The 17,958-nt window shown below is 38.9% G+C and overlaps 1 protein-coding gene across 2 annotated transcripts; it reads left to right on the forward strand.

The window, feature by feature from the left end:
* Positions 1-402: 402 nt before the first annotated feature.
* Positions 403-4,657, forward strand: C1GALT1C1 (C1GALT1 specific chaperone 1). Of its 2 annotated transcripts, XM_008019468.3 has the most exons (3): positions 419-572; positions 1,566-1,679; positions 3,283-4,657. In XM_008019468.3, exon 3 carries the CDS (start codon positions 3,288-3,290, stop codon positions 4,242-4,244), a length of 957 nt encoding a protein of 318 aa, XP_008017659.1. In that variant the 5' UTR covers positions 419-572; positions 1,566-1,679; positions 3,283-3,287; the 3' UTR covers positions 4,245-4,657. The 2 variants fall into 2 exon arrangements, with proteins under 2 accessions (XP_008017658.1, XP_008017659.1); XM_008019467.3 differs by lacking the exon at positions 1,566-1,679 and having other exon boundaries at positions 403-572.
* Positions 4,658-17,958: the final 13,301 nt, after the last annotated feature.

The raw sequence follows: 17,958 nt of genomic DNA on the forward strand, positions 1-17,958 counted from the left end.
TATTTCAGTGGCCTGCGTTTTGGTCTCAGCCCAGGAGTACTAGGGGAGTGGGCAATATGAGGGTTCAAGGACGCAGGGGTACATCAGAGAAACCATCAAGAGGTCTGATAACAAGCGACACTGGGAGCAAGAATCTCTCGCTCTCGCAATTTCCATGCCAGGAAGATGAAGTAGGAGGTGTCAGCGAGTCGTATGCACGACCTCCTCTCTGGGCGTTCCGTTGGGTAAAGGGGAGCGTACGGGTCACGTAGGCCTAAAGCACGTCTCTGAACTCGGTAGGGGGCGGGGAGAAAGGGCACGCAGTGTGAGCGCAATGTGCGCGCAGCGTGCGCGCCGGCCCTTCCGACGCCTGAGCGGGCGGGCAAACGGACGGCTCCGCCCAGCCGCGGGCTCCTTTGCCCCGCCTTCGCGGCGCCCGTTTCCTGGCCCTCCCCACCTTAAGCGAGACCAACGAGAGGACACCGCCTGCGGCTAGAACATCCCGGCCAGGAGCGCAACCGAGTGGCACGCCAACGTGAGAGGAAACCCGTGCGCGGCTGCGCTTTCCTGCCCCTAAGCCGTTGTAGACGCGGGTGAGTGGCGGGGCCTTGACCCCCACCCCGAGCGCTCCCTGACTCCCCTCCGTCTCTTGGGGGAGGCCTGGGCCCCAGCCCTCTCCCAGCATGCTCCACGCGGGATGCTTGGGCAGGTGCAGCGGGAGGCTTGTCAGCACAGGAGACCGAGAGCCTTCTTCCTGGGGGCGCTCTCTTGGTCCTTCAGAGGGATCTCTAGGTTACCATGTCCTCCCTCTCACTTTTCTTCCCTATTTCGTCTTCCTTTTCCGTACTTCACCTCAACTACCTTCACCCAAAAAGGTTCCTCTAAAAACCATTGGGGTAGTTTCAGTTTCATTTATGCTCGTGTGCAGTTTTAAATTTCCTTCTGCACAAAGTATCCTATCATATGCATCGCTACTGTTACATTTTTTGCCTCTCTGATGGGGAAAAAAATCTCCTTAGAATAATTTTTGCAAATTATTGTGTTTAAAATGTGTAGACTTACTGAGTTTTGATCCCTATTTTTGCAGCCAGGAGTAGGATCGCCATCAGGAAGAATTCTGACACATATAACATAATTGAGCAAAGAAACTGTGTGAATTATGTATTGGCCAGAAATAATGAAAACTGCGTGACATGAAATACAAAAATCCTATATAAATTAATTTTAGGGTACACCTAACAAATTTTTTGTTTGTTTGTTTTGAGACAGAGTCTCGCTCTTGTCGCCCAGGCTGGAGTGCTGTGGCGCGATCTTGGCTTACTGCAACCTCCATCTCCCGGGTTCAAGCGATTCAGCCTCCTGAGTAGCTGGGATTACACTCATATGTCACCATGCCCGGCTAATTTTTGTATTTTTAGTAGAGACAGGGTCTCACCATGTTAGCCAGGCTGGTCTTGAACTCCTGACCTCAGGTGATCCACCCGCCTCGGTCTCCCAAAGTGTTAGGATTACAGGCGTGAGCCACCGTCCACAGCCGACAATTCTAATATTATGCAGCACTTGTTTTCTGTCACTTCTCTTCTTAGAACTGTGTTTATTGACCAAGTTCTGTGAGTGACAGAGGAAAGCCTTCCTGCCTCTTGCGCCACCCACCACTCAGAAATTACATCTGTCAAGCTATTCCACACCTTGTCTTTCTGGTAAAGTCAAAATTCCATTTCCTCTAGAAGAAAACTATAGGAGTGGTTTCCTTGTAACAATATGGTGCTGTTGGGTGCAAAACATCAGTTATGGTCAACAGATCCCACTTTTTTTCCATTTGTATGAAAACAAGGATATTCAGTAACCCATTTATCAAACTCTAATGTGGTAGAAGCACTATGGCAATTATTCTGTAATGGAAAAAAAAACATTAAACTGATTCGAGAAATGTGGTTTCTAATCCACTTCTACCACTGTCTGACTGTGTGACTGAATCAGTTACTTAACCTCTGTGGACTTCCATTTCCTCTCTGTAGAATGAGAGAAGTGACTGACCTTGGGTAGCTTTCTAAGGCTCCTTTCAACCATAAGAGAAAACGGGGAAATCTAAGTAGCTCAATAGATCGCTTTTTTCTGAAGATGGAGGGAAGATTGGAAAATTCAGCCTTTACTAGAATAAATGGTTAACATACAATTTTTTTGAACAAGTGTATTTAATATCAGCTTTTAATTTCTTTTATTTATTTATTTTTTCTGAGATAGAATCTCACTCTGATGCCCTGGCTAGAGTGCCATGGTGAGATCACAGCTCACTGCAGCCTCCACCTCCCAAGTTCAAGAGATTCTTGTGCCTCAGCCTCCTGAGTAACTGGGATTACAGGCACCCACCACCACATCTGGCTAATTTTTTGTATTTTGGGTAGAGAGAGGGTTTCACCATGTTGCCCAGGCTGGTCTCGAACTCCTGAGCTCAAGGGATCCACCCACCTCAGCCTCCCAAAGTGCTGAGATAACAGCCATGAGCCACTGCACCCAGCTCTTAATTTCTAATTGAAATAAAAGTGTAAAGTTTTCCGTTTTTACTTCCCCAAAGAAGAAGAAAATTCGTTTTGAGGAAATAAAAATGTTTATTAATAGGCCCCAGATATGTCTATCAATATTCCTTTTTCATCCAAAAAATGTAACTTTTTATTACAGGCTTCTATTACATCAATAGTTGGGATACTGTATTGGAAACCATTTAGTTTTAGGAACAAAAGGGTAGATATTAACATATATGATGTTATTCTCAAGAAACTTGGTTTAGATTTACTCAGAACACTTAAGGACAGCAGCCATCAGTTAAAGAAAGCACTATGTTGAGAACAGAAATGTCAGCACAATACCATTGGTGATTTGCCATTTATAGGTGGTTTTATCTATTCAATCCAAGGTTTTGGTGTAAAAATCCATTATATTTTTAGAGGTATTTAAATAATGCAAGCTTGTGATGTGAAATTCTTTAAAGAGAACGGTGGATGGATAACCTCTGTAACACTGGTTTCAAGGGTTTATTAAATCCCCATAGATGAAGTGCAAAACAAATTCTCCATAGAGGAGTTGTTGCAAAGTTCCAGTTTATATCAAACAGTAATGAGATTCCATTGGAAGCTAAAGATTTTGAGAGTCTTTTGTACTATATGCAACTAACTTGATTTCAAGCTTGGGAACCTTTAAAAAAAAAATTAAGAGCAAAATGTAAGTATATAAGGAATACCAAATCAAATTTATAGACTAATCCTTTTCTATTAAGTATTTTAAGAGTCTTTTTCTTCTTTATAGGAAAAATGCTTTCTGAAAGCAGCTCCTTTTTGAAGGGTGTGATGCTTGGAAGCATTTTCTGTGCTTTGATCACTATGCTAGGACACATTAGGATTGGTCATGGAAATAGAATGCACCACCATGAGCATCATCACCTACAAGCTCCTAACAAAGAAGATATCTTGAAAATTTCAGAGGATGAGCGCATGGAGCTCAGTAAGAGCTTTCGAGTATACTGTATTATCCTTGTAAAACCCAAAGATGTGAGTCTTTGGGCTGCAGTAAAGGAGACTTGGACCAAACACTGTGACAAAGCAGAGTTCTTCAGTTCTGAAAATGTTAAAGTGTTTGAGTCAATTAATATGGACACAAATGACATGTGGTTAATGATGAGAAAAGCTTACAAATATGCCTTTGATAAGTATAGAGACCAATACAACTGGTTCTTCCTTGCACGCCCCACTACGTTTGCTATCATTGAAAACCTAAAGTATTTTTTGTTAAAAAAGGATCCATCACAGCCTTTCTATCTAGGCCACACTATAAAATCTGGAGACCTTGAATATGTGGGTATGGAAGGAGGAATTGTCTTAAGTATAGAATCAATGAAAAGACTTAACAGCCTTCTCAATATCCCTGAAAAGTGTCCTGAACAGGGAGGGATGATTTGGAAGATATCTGAAGATAAACAGCTAGCAGTTTGCCTGAAGTATGCTGGAGTGTTTGCAGAAAATGCAGAAGATGCTGATGGAAAAGATGTATTTAATACCAAATCTGTTGGGCTTTCTATTAAAGAGGCAATGACTTACCACCCCAACCAGGTAGTAGAAGGCTGTTGTTCAGATATGGCTGTTACTTTTAATGGACTGACTCCAAATCAGATGCATGTGATGATGTATGGGGTATACCGTCTTAGGGCATTTGGGCATATTTTCAATGATGCATTGGTTTTCTTACCTCCAAATGGTTCTGACAATGACTGAGAAGTGGTAGAAAAGCATAATATGATCATTGTATAAGACATGTGTTGTCATTATTTTTAGTAGTAACTACATATCCAATACAGCTGTATCTTTCTTTTTCTTTTCTAATTTGGTGGCACTGGTATAACCACACATTAAAGTTAGTAGTACATTTTTAAATGAGGGTAGTTTTTTTCTTTAAAGCACATGAACATTGTAAATGTGTTGGAAAGAAGTGTTTTAAGAATAATAATTTTGCAAATAAAGTATATATTAATATTATATTTATGTGATAAATTCTAAATTATGAACATTAGAAATCTGTGGCACATATTTTTGCTGATTGGTTAAAAAAATTTTAACAGGTCTTTAGCATTCTAAGATATGCAAATGATATCTCTAGTTGTGAATTTGTGATTAAAGTAAAACTTTTAGCTGTGTGTTCCCTTTACTTCTAATACTAATTTATGTTCTAAGCCTCCCCAAGTGCCAATGGATTTGCCTTCTCAAAATATACAACTAAGCAACTAAAGAAAATTAAAGTGAAAGTTGAAAAATATCCCTAAGAAAAAAAACTGAAAATTACTTACAAAATTGAGTAATTTTCCTGGAAGCTAATTTAGTGTCATTCCTCAGAGCATACGCAATTTCAGTGTAACTATCTGTACTTCAGCATGCAGATACTGACATTGGATTGGTGCCTATGAAGAATGTCATGTCATTTAATTGTGTTGTTTCTCAGTTAATCAAGCTCCCAGCTGCAATCTGGATAAAGATGTGCTCCTGCTGGGTCAGTGAGTTCTGTGGAAATTTGAAGAACTTGTTTTGGCCATCTGGCAATTTCACTTACCTGAGTTGAATCTGTTCTGTATTTTGTTTTGTTTTGTTTTTTTGACACAGAGTCTTGCTCTGCCACCCAGACTGGAGTGCAATGGCACAATCTCGGCTCATTGCAACCTCTGCCTCCTGGTTTCAAGCAGTTCTCTTGCCTTAGCCTTCCAAGTAGCTGGGATTACAGGTGCCCACCACCACGCCCGGCTAATTTTTTGTATTTTTAGTAGAGATGGGATTTCGCCATGTTGGCCAGGCTGGTCTCAAACTCCTGACCTCAGGTGATCTACCCACCTTGGCCTCCCAAAGTTCTGAGATTACAGGCATAAGCCTCTGTGCCCATCCTGTTCTGGATTTTGTTTCCTTGTTCAAGTTTAGGGATTTTTCCCATATTCACGGCTGTACCATATCTGTTTTCATTGTGGAGGTCCTAACCTATCTACTTTGCGTTATCATACCTTTTCCCAAATTTCAATGGCTACTCAGAAACTTAATCTAGTGGTAGATGCAATAGCTCCTGTACTGATAAATGTGTGAAATGCTTAGAGCTGACTTGTTCTATAATCCGGCCAGCACATGCTGTAAGTCCCCATAGAGTGTTAGAGCATGACATTTTAGAGATCAATATTTCCTGTAACGGGCCTCATGATGGTAATGGTCTCCCACAGCTTTAGCAAACCAGAAAGAAAATTTCCTTAAGAAGGCCTTGGGCTTGAAGTTATTGATCCTCAGGGTGGTGTGTAAAACTTTGGTTTATTTCTGATTTTTCTTATTAAGGGTTTTGGTTAAGATGAAGCGTTATTAGTTTTGAAGAATAACAAAACCCCTTTATGAAGCCCCCTAATATGTGGTCTCAGATGCAGTTACTACAATCAAATCATGTTCAGTGTGAGTATAGTAATAAACAGTATCTCTCAGAGTGTGACACAGCTTATGTGTCACCTCGCCCCCAACACCAGTATATTTAAAATTTTTCTATTGCATTTATCATCTTCACTTACATTAGTATATCAGAGTATCATAATAAACATGTCAGAATGCATTACATTATTTGTTCTGCTAATGAGTACTAAGATAACATTGCCTTTTAAACTAAATTGATGCTCTTGATTGTATCTTTATACATGAGTGGTTTTTTTGTTTGTTTGTTTGTTTGTTTTTTGGGGTTTTTTTTGAGACCGAGTTTTGCTCTTGTTGCCCAGGTTGGAGTGCAATGGCGCAATCTCGGCTCACTGCAACCTCTGCCTCCCAGGTTCAAGCTATTCTCCTGCCTCAGCCTCACGAGTAGCTGGGATTACAGGCATGTGCCACCACGCCTGGCTAATTTTGTATTTTTAGTAGAGATGGGGTTTCTCCATGTTGATCAGGCTGGTATCGAACTCCTGACCTCAGGTGATCCACACACCTCAGCCTCCCAAAGTGCTGGGATTACAGGCGTGAGCCGCTGCGCCCAGCCAATACGGAAGTATTTTTTTAACAAAATGTTAGGTGTCTCAAATAATATGCTGTCTCTCTGAACTTACTTGCAGCCAGTCTTGTAGATAAAATCTGAATCAATAACAGAAAATAGTACTACTGAGGTTGTGGTTACAGATTTGATCACCATATACGTCTGTTAGCTTTACGTAGAAAAATAATATATTCAGTAACCAAAAACAATAACCGTAACCCCACTCATGATGAGAGAGCTGGAAAGAATGGAGGTCTGATGGAAATTGATCGGGATTGTGAATATACTCTACATATGGCTAGTGGCTGTCATATTGGACAGCACAGGTCTAAGCAATTCTAAGTGTAAGATCCCACTCCTGACTGAGATGTGAATAAGAGAAAATGTGAAGTTTCCTTTAAAAGTTGTGTTTGTTTGTCTGGTTGTCTCAAATGCAATGGAAACCACAGCATGACTTTTAGCAGGCCCCAGACCATTGCCTTATGTGAGTTAAATCACTGGATCTTCCTTTTCAAAAGTAAAACATTGGATCTGGAGCAAAATATAGATTTAGACCCCTTGGCTGTTTTCTGGGGGCGGTGGGCTGGGGGGGGAGTAAGCTAAAAGGTTGCTTGTGTATCAAATCTGATTCATAATGCTCAGATTTTTCTATAATGCATTTAAACAAACTCAGTTATTGGATGTTCTTAAAGCAGAGCACACCTGTAATAGAAAAGTTGCTGAAAATAGAGTCTGTTGATGATGTACCACTAGTTTCCCTTTCATTTGTTAAGAATATTGTGTTCTGGCTGGGCATGGTGGCTCACGCCTGTAATCCCAGCACTTTGGGAAGCTGAGGCTGGTGGATCACCTGAGGTCAGAAATTCGAGACCAGCCTGGCCAACATGGTGAAACCCTGTCTCTACTAAAAATAGAAAAATTAGCTGGCGTGGTGGCGGGCACCTATAATCCCAGCTACTCGGGAGGCTGAGGCAGAAGAATTGCTTGAACCTGGGAGGTGGAGGTTGCAGTGAGCCAAAATCATGCCATTGCACTGCAGCCTGGGGGACAAGAGCGAGACTCCATCTCAAAAAAAAAAAAAAAAAAAAGTATATATATTGTGTTCCTTTTGGTATGGGCTGACTTTGATGCACTCAGTACTTGCCTGAGTGGTTATGTGAGAAGCATATGTTTATAGAAGTTAGCTTTCTTTTGGCATACAAAGACATTCAGCCATGTTTATCAACTCCCCCCCAAAAAAATATTGCCCCAAATTTTAAAAATAACTATACTTGACAGTTTTTACAAGTTTGAAAAAAATTACAAAAAATTACTCAATAATTCTAATATCCCTAAAAATAAAATACTATAAAGCATTTAAAGGGTAATGGGAAAATGACTTGTTTGGAAAGTATAAAATGATGAAATGGTGTATCTCTAGGGTCTCTACCATAATAAAAAAAAAATCCAGCTTTACTAGTGTGGCATCCATACACTATAATTTTGTGTATATTGGGTGTCTATGAGGTCAACAGTAGGCAGTAGGCCTGGTACTTTGTGGAAAGCAAAAGGAACCCAAACTCATAATTCATCATAGTCAAATAATCATTTCACATAAGCTTTGCATGAGCAGTAAGACAAACTGTAATTTAGTAATGTAGTATTAGAATATAGTGGTCAGCTCTGGATTTGATAGTTTTTTATTTGTTTTTTTGCCCAGACTGGAGTGCAGGCACGGTCTTGGCTCACTGCAGCCTTGCAACCTCTGCCTCCTGGGTTCAAGCATTTCTCCTGCCTCAGCCTCCCAAATAGCTGAGATTACAGGCATGTGACACCACACTCGGCTAATTTTTGTATTTTTAGTAGAGATGGGGGTTCACCATGTTGGCCAGGCTGGTCTCAAACTCCTGACCTCAAGTAATCCACCCGCCTTGGCCTCCCAAAATGCTGGGATCACAGGCATGAGCCACTGCGCCCTGCCTGATAAATGCTATTTCTTCTAACCCACATAGTTCCCATTTCTTTAGGTTTCTACTGATAACATGCAAGAATAGCCACATTAGTTATGCCATTGCTTTGGAAATTTGGCAAAAACCCTAGCAGAAAGAGCAGGACTTAAAAATAAGACTCAGGTTTTAGAGAGATAAATAGGAGGGATAACTGCCTTTAAAAAGTGACAGACTTCCATTAGAAAAAAAGAAAAAATGCTTTGATCTAGTGAGTGAATGATAGAGACATCCACCTAGTTTCCCCAAGTGTTGAATTAATAGAAATATTCCAGTAGTCAAAATACCACCCCTGTACCATCTGAGGGGAAGAGGGAAAAACTTCCTGGCTTGATGGAAGACTGAATGCTGGCACTGATCTTTTTCATACTTAACCACTTTAAAGCACTTGCCTGTAGCACGAAGCTTCAGGGAATACTGCCTATTCTTCAACCCATCGCCGTACAACAGATAAAACATGAGCCATATATAAACATGAAATATAATTTCACATTTTCTTTTTTCTTTTTTTTTTGAGACAAAATCTGTGTCGCCCTGGCTGGAGTGCAGTGGAGCGATCTCGGCTCACTGCAAGCTCCGCCTCCCGGGTTCACGCCATTCTCCTGCCTTGGCCTCCTGAGTAGCTGGGACTACAGGCACCCGCCACTACGCCCGCCTAATTTTTTTTTCTATTTTTAATAGAGATGGGGTTCCACCATGTTAGGGATGGTCTCGAACTCCTGACCTCGTGATCCGCCTGCCTTGGCCTCCCAAAGTGCTGGGATTACAGGCGTGAGCCACCGCGCCCAGCCTTTAATTTCACATTTTCTAATAGTCACATTTAAAAAGTAAAGACACAGGTGAAACTACTTTTAGTAATATATTTTATTTAACCCAAATATATCCAAAATATTATCATTTCAACATGTAACCAACAGGAAAGAATAGTTTACATTATTTATAAAGTCTTTGAAATCCAGGGTGTATTTTACAGTTAAGCACATCTTAATTCAGACTAGTCACATTTCAAGTATTCAGTAGCCACATACGGATGGGCAGTGGCTACCATATTAGATAGCATAGGTCTAAGCAAGTCCAGAAGTATGAGACCCCAAGGGCTAAATGTGAATGGGTGAAAACTTAAAGTTTCTTCTAAAAGTTTATTAATTTTTTTGATTTTCTTTAATGCAATGCAAACTGCAGCCTGACTTACAGCAAGCCCCAGGCCATCTCCTTGCATGAGTTCAATCACTGGATTTTTCTTCTCAAAATTAAATCATTGGATCTGGAGCAATATATAGATTAGGCCCCTCAATGTTTTTTCCCTTAAATTATAACTGAACCCAAACTCTTCCTGTCATTAATTTTAATATCTTTTTCTTTTTTTTTTTTTTTAGACGGAGTCTTGCTCTGTTGCCCAGGCTGGAGTGCAGTGGCACAATCTCAGCTCATTGCAACCTCCGCCTCCTGGGTTCAAGTGAATCTCCTCCCTCAGCCTCCCACATAGCTGGGATTACAAGCACACGCCACCACACCCGGCTAATTTTTTTTTTTTTTTTTGTATTTTTAGTAGAGACAGGGTTTCACCCTGTTGACCAGGGTGTTCTCGATCTTCTGACCTCGTGATCCACCTGCCTTGGCCTCCCAAAGTGCTGGGATTACAGGTGCGTGCCACCATGCCCAGCTAATTTTCTCTTTTTTTTTTTTTTGCGACAGAGTCTCGCTCTGTTGCCTAGGCTGGAGTGCAGTGGCATGATCTCAGCTCACTGCAAGCTCCACCTCCCAGGCTCATGCCACTCTCCTGCCTCAGTCTCCTGAGTAGCTGGAACTACTGGTGCCCACCACCATGCGCGGCTAACTTTTTGTATTTTTAGTAGAGATGGGGTTTCACCATGTTGGTCAGGCTGGTATTGAACTCCTGACCTCATGATCCACCCACCTTGGCCTCCCAAAGTACTGGGATTACAGGCGTGAACCACCGCACCCGGCCTTTCCCAGATATCTTCAGAGCAACTGCTAGTCCTATTACACTCTACATTCTCATTGCCCCACTTAACTAACCCTCCCTCATGTCCTTTTCTAAAGATGTAGAAAAGACTTTGAAATAGCATAACATTTAAATGGTCACAAATCCCCTGGCTTGAAAGTGACTAATAATAGGAAAAGCAGACCTCAGGACTGAGTTCAATTTCAAGATTCTCCTACTCTACTTTGCTATTTAAGAGGGAAACAGAAAAACATTACTCCAGCCGCACAAATATGATACTGTGCAAGCATCCCACTCTTACCTCATTCAAATCCTACCCATATTTTCCCATTGTGGAACACAGCCTTGCCAACTTATACCTCTCTCCAGTAACCCATAAAGATGGTGATTTGAATTTGGGCCAAGATTTAACATTTTATGAAATACAAGGGGAGTTTTCTGCAAAACACAGGATTTACATACAAGCAGACTTAGGTTCAAATTCCAGTTCTGCCATTTATTACCTCAGAGAGGTCATACAACTTTTCTGAAGTTGTATGACCTCTCTGAGCCTTAGTTTCCTCGTTTGTAAAATGAGAATTAAAATCTACCTCATGGATTCATTTCTAAGATTAAGCAAGATATATAAGTAGAGCTTGTGCACATGGTAGGTACTTGGGGAATGTTATTTCTCCTTCCCTCTTACTCATCTGGACAACCTTAGCATTCTAAATAGTTAAATATGTATCAATCTTTTGCATTAAATATCTTGATGGTAAAATATTAAAATATTGATGTGAATAACAGCTGGTATTGAATATTCAAATTAGGGGAACTCTTTCATTGTTTTAAGATAACATCTGTACATTTAATCTGTGCCATGCAATAAAACAGCTTTTCCTGAAATAGCCTTTTAAAAACTATTTTTAAGAAATTCATAAGTTACTTTTAAGAACATTAGCTTAGAACATCTTCCCCTTTCACAACAAATTAGACATTAGAGCCAAAATTGCCCAAATTGTTATGGTTTCTATCTCCCTACACTTTAATCAAGATATCTGTCTTTATATCAGCAAAAACCACTGCTTAAGTGAGATTCCTGCATCCCAATAACTGTATCTGGGCATTTGGTACTTGAGAGGATTGGGTTTGACAACACCCAGAAGCTAATGAGGCCATGTGCCTTCTCTCAGACCTTTGCATTCAGGAGCAAGAAAGCAGAAACACTTTGTGGGCTCCTTTTCAGACACTTTACAAAATATAAAATTTTAACCTTGTGAAACACAAAATAAATGCAGGATAAATGTCCGAACATTTTAGCCCCTGCTATTTTTGAAACTGAATAAAGCCATGCTAGTGAAAAATATTTTCCCGTCAGTGCTTTTTGGAAGCTATTTAGTAGATATTAATTTGATGGGTTAGAGATTGCTATTATCCGATTAAATGAAGCTGTTTCTACTTTATATTCAAATATATTTCAACTTGAACTTGCTTAAATCTAAAATGCTTACACAAGCAAACTGTAGAAATAATTTAGTCATGCAAAAGAAAACTTTTTCTTAATCCTAGATAAGTCAACTCTCTAAGAAAGCTGTCCAGGGCCTACAGAGCAAAAAGGACTTTCCTTCCAGCCTCCTCACCATGTCCAATCTAGTCTAGATGTGAAGAGTCAATTTTGGTTTTAAACAAAATTTGCATGCAGCAGCATTAGAACTAATGAAAACAGTATCCAGACTAAGATGTGCATACAAAATCTTTCAGATCTTGAGAAACTAAAAATGTGTTAAAACATCAGTAGGCAGGAACAGACATCTCAAGCTCCACTGATAAGGAAGCAAAACTGGAACTATATGCTGCTTTTACAAGGGTCTCAAATTTAAGCTCACTCAAGGACTTAATATTAATAGACAGTGTCAAATTAACATGCAGTTTCATCATTAAATCATCTTATTGGTTTACAAGTTTCCAAGCCTCAGGGCTTCATTATGCATCAGCATAGGACAACCCTAGAATTTGGGGACAAAGACAACATCGCTTTTTGAAAGAGGTGGTAAGAATAATAACAGGTTGGCCAATCTTGGAAGTCACCCCAATACGGCTTCCCGTGAACCAAAAAGGGAATTGAATTTTACTTGTTTTCAAGGCAGATGTTTAGAAAAATAGCACTTTCTCCAAGCATGTGCTTAGTTAGAACAAATGATTTATTGCTTAAAACCCAGTCTTTTACTCACACGCTTGTGAAAATAAGAAATTACCTATTTCACCATAGATTATTAAATGGAAGTTAATAGTTATTGACAATCGAGCCTTACAATAAATTAAAATTATAAAGAAAAAGTAAATATTCCTGTCTTTAAATTCTAGGTGGTAGAGTTCTGAGAACACTTACAATGAACTTTAAGGGAGTAATTGATTATGCCTTTGAAGTCTCCTATAGTCACATATTGGCTGAAAGTAAAGCATTTTAAAATTGGAGAATGAAATGAAGAGCAATAAAATTTGTTATATGAAAACTGTGGTTTTACTTTTAAAATGGGATTTTAAAAATGTATTAGTTGGGCCGAACACGGTGGTTCACAACTGTAATCCCAGCACTTTGGGAGGCCAAGGCGGGTGCATCACCTGAGGTCAGGAGTTTGAGACCAGCCTGGCCAACATGGTGAAACCCTGTCTCTACTAAAAATACAAAAATTAGCCGGGTGTGGTGGTGCACACCTGGGATCCCAGCTACTCGGGAGGCTGAGGCAGGAGAATCGCTTGAACCCGGAAGGCAGAGGTTGCAGTGAGCCAAGATCATGCCATTGCACTCCAGTCTGGGCAATGGAGCAAGACTCCATCTTAAAAACAACAAAAAATGTATGAGTTGGATGAGTTTGATTTTTTGCTTTCTGTTTCTGCCTAAAGATAAACCAATTTAGCATATGTTGATATTAAGATGTCTGTCATATTTTGAATATTAGCCTGTTGATTTACAGTCTTCCACATAAGACTGATGCCTGAAGCTCAATTTTTGGTTAACTGCTTCTGTTAGTTACACACCTTTTCCTACTTTCCTCTAATCCAAGTCTGTTTAGTCATTTGAAATATCAGTTTTCACCTGTTAGTATCACTAGCTATGTTTGCTGTATTTCACAAATACATTTCTAAAACAATCCATTTAATTAGAATTGGACATTAATAGTGAGATGTCATTCTCTGTAACAACTAAGATTTTAAGTAGAAATTATTTCACTAATTCATCTTTCATTTCTTAAAGTGTTCAAGGCTAAAATTTGGAGTTAATTTTCATTCTAAGAGGCAAATATTAATTATACTAATGAGTTTGGATGTTTTTATTTCTTTTTCCTCCCAATGACCTATTCTTAATGAACATGGTATTATTAAGAGAAATTCCAGTGAATCATCTCCTGTATTTTTCCACATGCATAAATTATATCCCCTAAGGAGAGCCTCTTAAACAGACAAATGAACCTAATAGTCTCAACAATGATTTAAAAACTGGCCCTCAATTTTGTTCATTCATTCCTGATCTGGTGGAGCTGTGGTCCTTTACTTGGTTTTAACACAATATTCAACAAATTTGTTGTTATAGTTGATAATATCTACTCATTCTTTTACCTGCCTTAAAAAGTGTAATAAAAGTATACAAAGTATAAAATACATACAAGTATAAAAAAGTATAATACATTTAATTTACATGCATCAGTCTCTATGATGACAAGTATGATTTCTTAGAAACTGATGCATACATTTTCACTGTTTTTCTTTCATTATATATCAGTTTTAATGGATACTCCACAGAAATTGGAATCATTTTGAATTTCTTGAAGAGCTTTGATAATTATATTCTCAAAATTAAGGAACCTAGATAAACAAAGTTAAAATATTTACCACATTTTGCTTGGGCATACATTCATATTTCTATTAATATATAATTGCTACATTATTAATAAGTGAAATATTTATTATAATGAAACACTTCCACGAATTTAGTGAATTGTAATTCTTATCTCTTCCTCTGAAGTATTATACTTAGAAATACTGTATCTTCAGTTACTGATTTGTGTACAGAGGGGGAACCTGGCTGGATATCATTATTATTTGATATATGCCATATAACCTTCTGTTTGGGGAATATAAAATCCCTCAAATTGGAAATGTTCATGACTACCAATGGAATAAAGCCAGCTGTTTTTGTTTGGGGTCCAGAGCGTAAAAAAAGAAAAGGAAAAATGCAGCTTCCCAACAGACCACTACCAAACCACCATAACAGACAGTCTGCTGGAAGAGAACTGATCAGGCCATTATGTCACCGGATAACAGGACAATCATCTGAGTTGGAATGCTGAATCACGGCAACTCCAGGACATCTGGGATTTTTTTTTTAACCTCACATTAGATACAATCTATGGCACATTATTACATTTAGTTCATTTGTAATTTACAATTTTTGATGACTAAAATTGGAAAAGTATTAGTACATTCCTACTGGCTTTACATATTAGTATTGGGCTGTCACCATTACCCAGATTATTTAAAATGTAAATTTTCTTTACTCACTAGATTGTGAAGCTCCTTAAGGGCAAAGGCTACTTCTGTATTACTCATCTTCATGCCACGTCACTTGGAATCTAGTAGATACTCAATAAATACCTGTTGAGCTGATCTTGTCTGAGTAAAAGTGAGTTCAATACACAAGTTGCTAGATTGTAGGTTGGTTTGACACAAACTTCATTTTGAAACTAAAAATGAATGAAAGACACACTGCCTGAGAGAAGCAGGCTCTCTATCCCTGTATTCTTATTCTCAGGAATATGGGTAAACTAAGTTTCCATTAAGCATGGTATCTAAAGATGCTGACATATCTGCTAGTTTAATCTCTTTGAATTGCCTTTCATGCATGACCTAATGTTTAGAAAATGACCAGGATCACACAGGTAGAGTGACATCCCGGATTAACAGTGATGAGCAGAGGCCTTAGACTCAGGGGAAGCAGAGAACATACATATTTAGTCCATATCACCAAGGCAACACAGTGTACCTCAGCACAGTAGAAAAACAAGCACAGATGTTGATGTTGAATATTTAAAAAGTGTTCCTTACACCCACTGTAACAGTGGTTAGACACAAAGATGAATTATTTCAAAAACCAAGCTATTGAAAGTTTTTACTTTTCTAATGTGTGTATATGTGTGCTTTGTTTTTCATTGCTAATACTCCATAGGCAATCTTGGTCAAATAACATTATCTTAGCACCAAAAATAAAGGGTCAAAGTTTGATTTTGACATAAATGACTTATATATTCCTTTTAAGAACATAAGGAGCTACAGGCCTCAAATAGGGTGCCTCCTCCCCCAAATAGGGAGACATCTGAATTTGAAGCCAGTAAGTCAGCAAAAAATGAAACTATCTGTTGAAGAAACCTCCCTGGGAGATGACTTAATGAGTTCCTGATGAGACTATTTATACTTTTATGGATCAGGAATAAATACTATGGTAAGCTGCAGAATAAAACTGTCATAACAAAAGGAAAAGTACATGGAACTTGGAAAGGATATAGGAAATAAAATATCAGGGCACCTCTATGGGCTAGGAAAGAGACGAGATTTTGGCAGAGATAAGCATTCTAATTAATGATGAAGCAGGAAAAATTCTCCAAGTTTTACCTCAGCACAACTGAAATATTACCCCAATTTATCAATCTTCCTTTGCTCATACCTATGTTTACCAAGTAACTTCCTGTTTCCTAATTGCTTACCACAGGCAGACCTATCACTATGAATTAATACATTTATATTCTAACTGAGGAATCTCCAAGTCTTACAAGTTTCATCAGTGGGAAATGGTTTCTCAAGCTGAGGGTCAGACCGTGGATCTATGTCCACCTATGTTACATCCTGGGAGACCCAGCTGGAACAGCCAGCCAAATGATCTCTCTCTTTTTGCTATTCACCCTCACCTTTCTCACCAACTTCTAACTGTAACACAGGTCACCACAATCTTGTATATGTCTGTATCCATCTGAAAAATAAAATCACATGTCGTATATTGGTAAACAACCAAATGAAGATGGCTAAGACACTAGAATAACAGCAAGGTTATCAGGAAGAAAAATGGTCTTTATCAAAAAAAAATCCACAACTGCGCTTTTAACTCCCCAAACAGATTACTGTTCTTACTAAAGCAGGTCCATGTCCCTCATATTCCACTTATAGAAGATATACATTATTTGAAGAATCTAGTGAAGACCCAAATCCAGATGTTCTGGGCATCTGTTTGGTATGACTTTACTCAAAAGAAGGCACTAAAAAAACTGAACCTGAATCTGATCAATCTTACTTGTTTACAGGATACACAGGAGGCATACAAACAAGTTAATGACTTCACGGTGATACAATCAACAAAATCCAGAATATGTGTGGAAACTTTAAAGACAAAACAACTAGATTTCTTAAATAATTTAAGGGGGAAAAGAAAAGAAAACTTATAAATTAAATAGACTTCAATAAATAACCAAATGCAATGTATGAACCTTGTGTGGTACCTATTTCAAGCAAACCAACAGTTAAGAGACAAGAGAATTAACAGTCTAGATATTTGATCATATTAAGAAACAGTTCACCTTTTTAGGTGTGATAATGGTATTATGGGGTTTTTCTAATTTTTAAAGATACATACTAAAGTAGTTATGACGCCAGGCATGGTGACTCATGCCTATAATCCCAGCACTTTGGGAGGCTGAAGGGAGGCAGATCACTTGAGGCCAGGAGTTCAAGACCAGTCTGGCCAATATAGCGAAACCCCATCTCTACCAAAAATACAAAAATTAGCTGGGTATGGTGGCACATGCCTGTAATCCCAGCTACTCAGGAGGCTGAGGCACAAGAATCGCTTGAACCCAGGAGGTGGAGGTTACAGTGAACCAAGATCACACCACTGCACTCCAGCCTGGGCAACAGAGCAAGACCCTGTTTCAAAAAACAAAACAAAAAAAAGAATAAAGTAGTTATGGATGAAATGATAGGATGTCTGGAATTTGCTTCAAAATAATTGGGGGGGGGGGGGTGGGGAGAAATAATTGAGGTATAGATGAAATAAGACTGACCATAAACTGAAACTGGGTGATGGATATGGAAAGGTCCATTATACTATTCTCCAGACTTATGAATATGTTTAGAATTTTCCATTGAAAAGTTTAAAAAAAAACAATCAACAAACAAAACACACACACACACACACACACACACACGAGAGGGAGCACTGCTGGTTCGCCTGGAGTAATAGAATAAAATTCCTAGTCTAGTTTCTAGCCCCATTTAACTAGACAGTTTCTCTAGAGGTCTACCATAAAGTGGCAATCCATTAACCAAGTCCTGCTCTTCACTCTTGTATCATTAGCCTAAGAAAGGACGTTAAGTTGTCTGAGTTTGGTTACTTACCAGATACCTTTTAATGTCCAAGTTTGCTACCCAATTTTAACTTGAGTTTAAGAAAACTTAAAATAATTTCTGAAGCTAACAGAA

This window comes from Chlorocebus sabaeus, chromosome X (genome assembly GCF_047675955.1).
Source record: "Chlorocebus sabaeus isolate Y175 chromosome X, mChlSab1.0.hap1, whole genome shotgun sequence".
In the NCBI taxonomy this organism is placed as follows: Eukaryota; Metazoa; Chordata; class Mammalia; order Primates; family Cercopithecidae; genus Chlorocebus; species Chlorocebus sabaeus.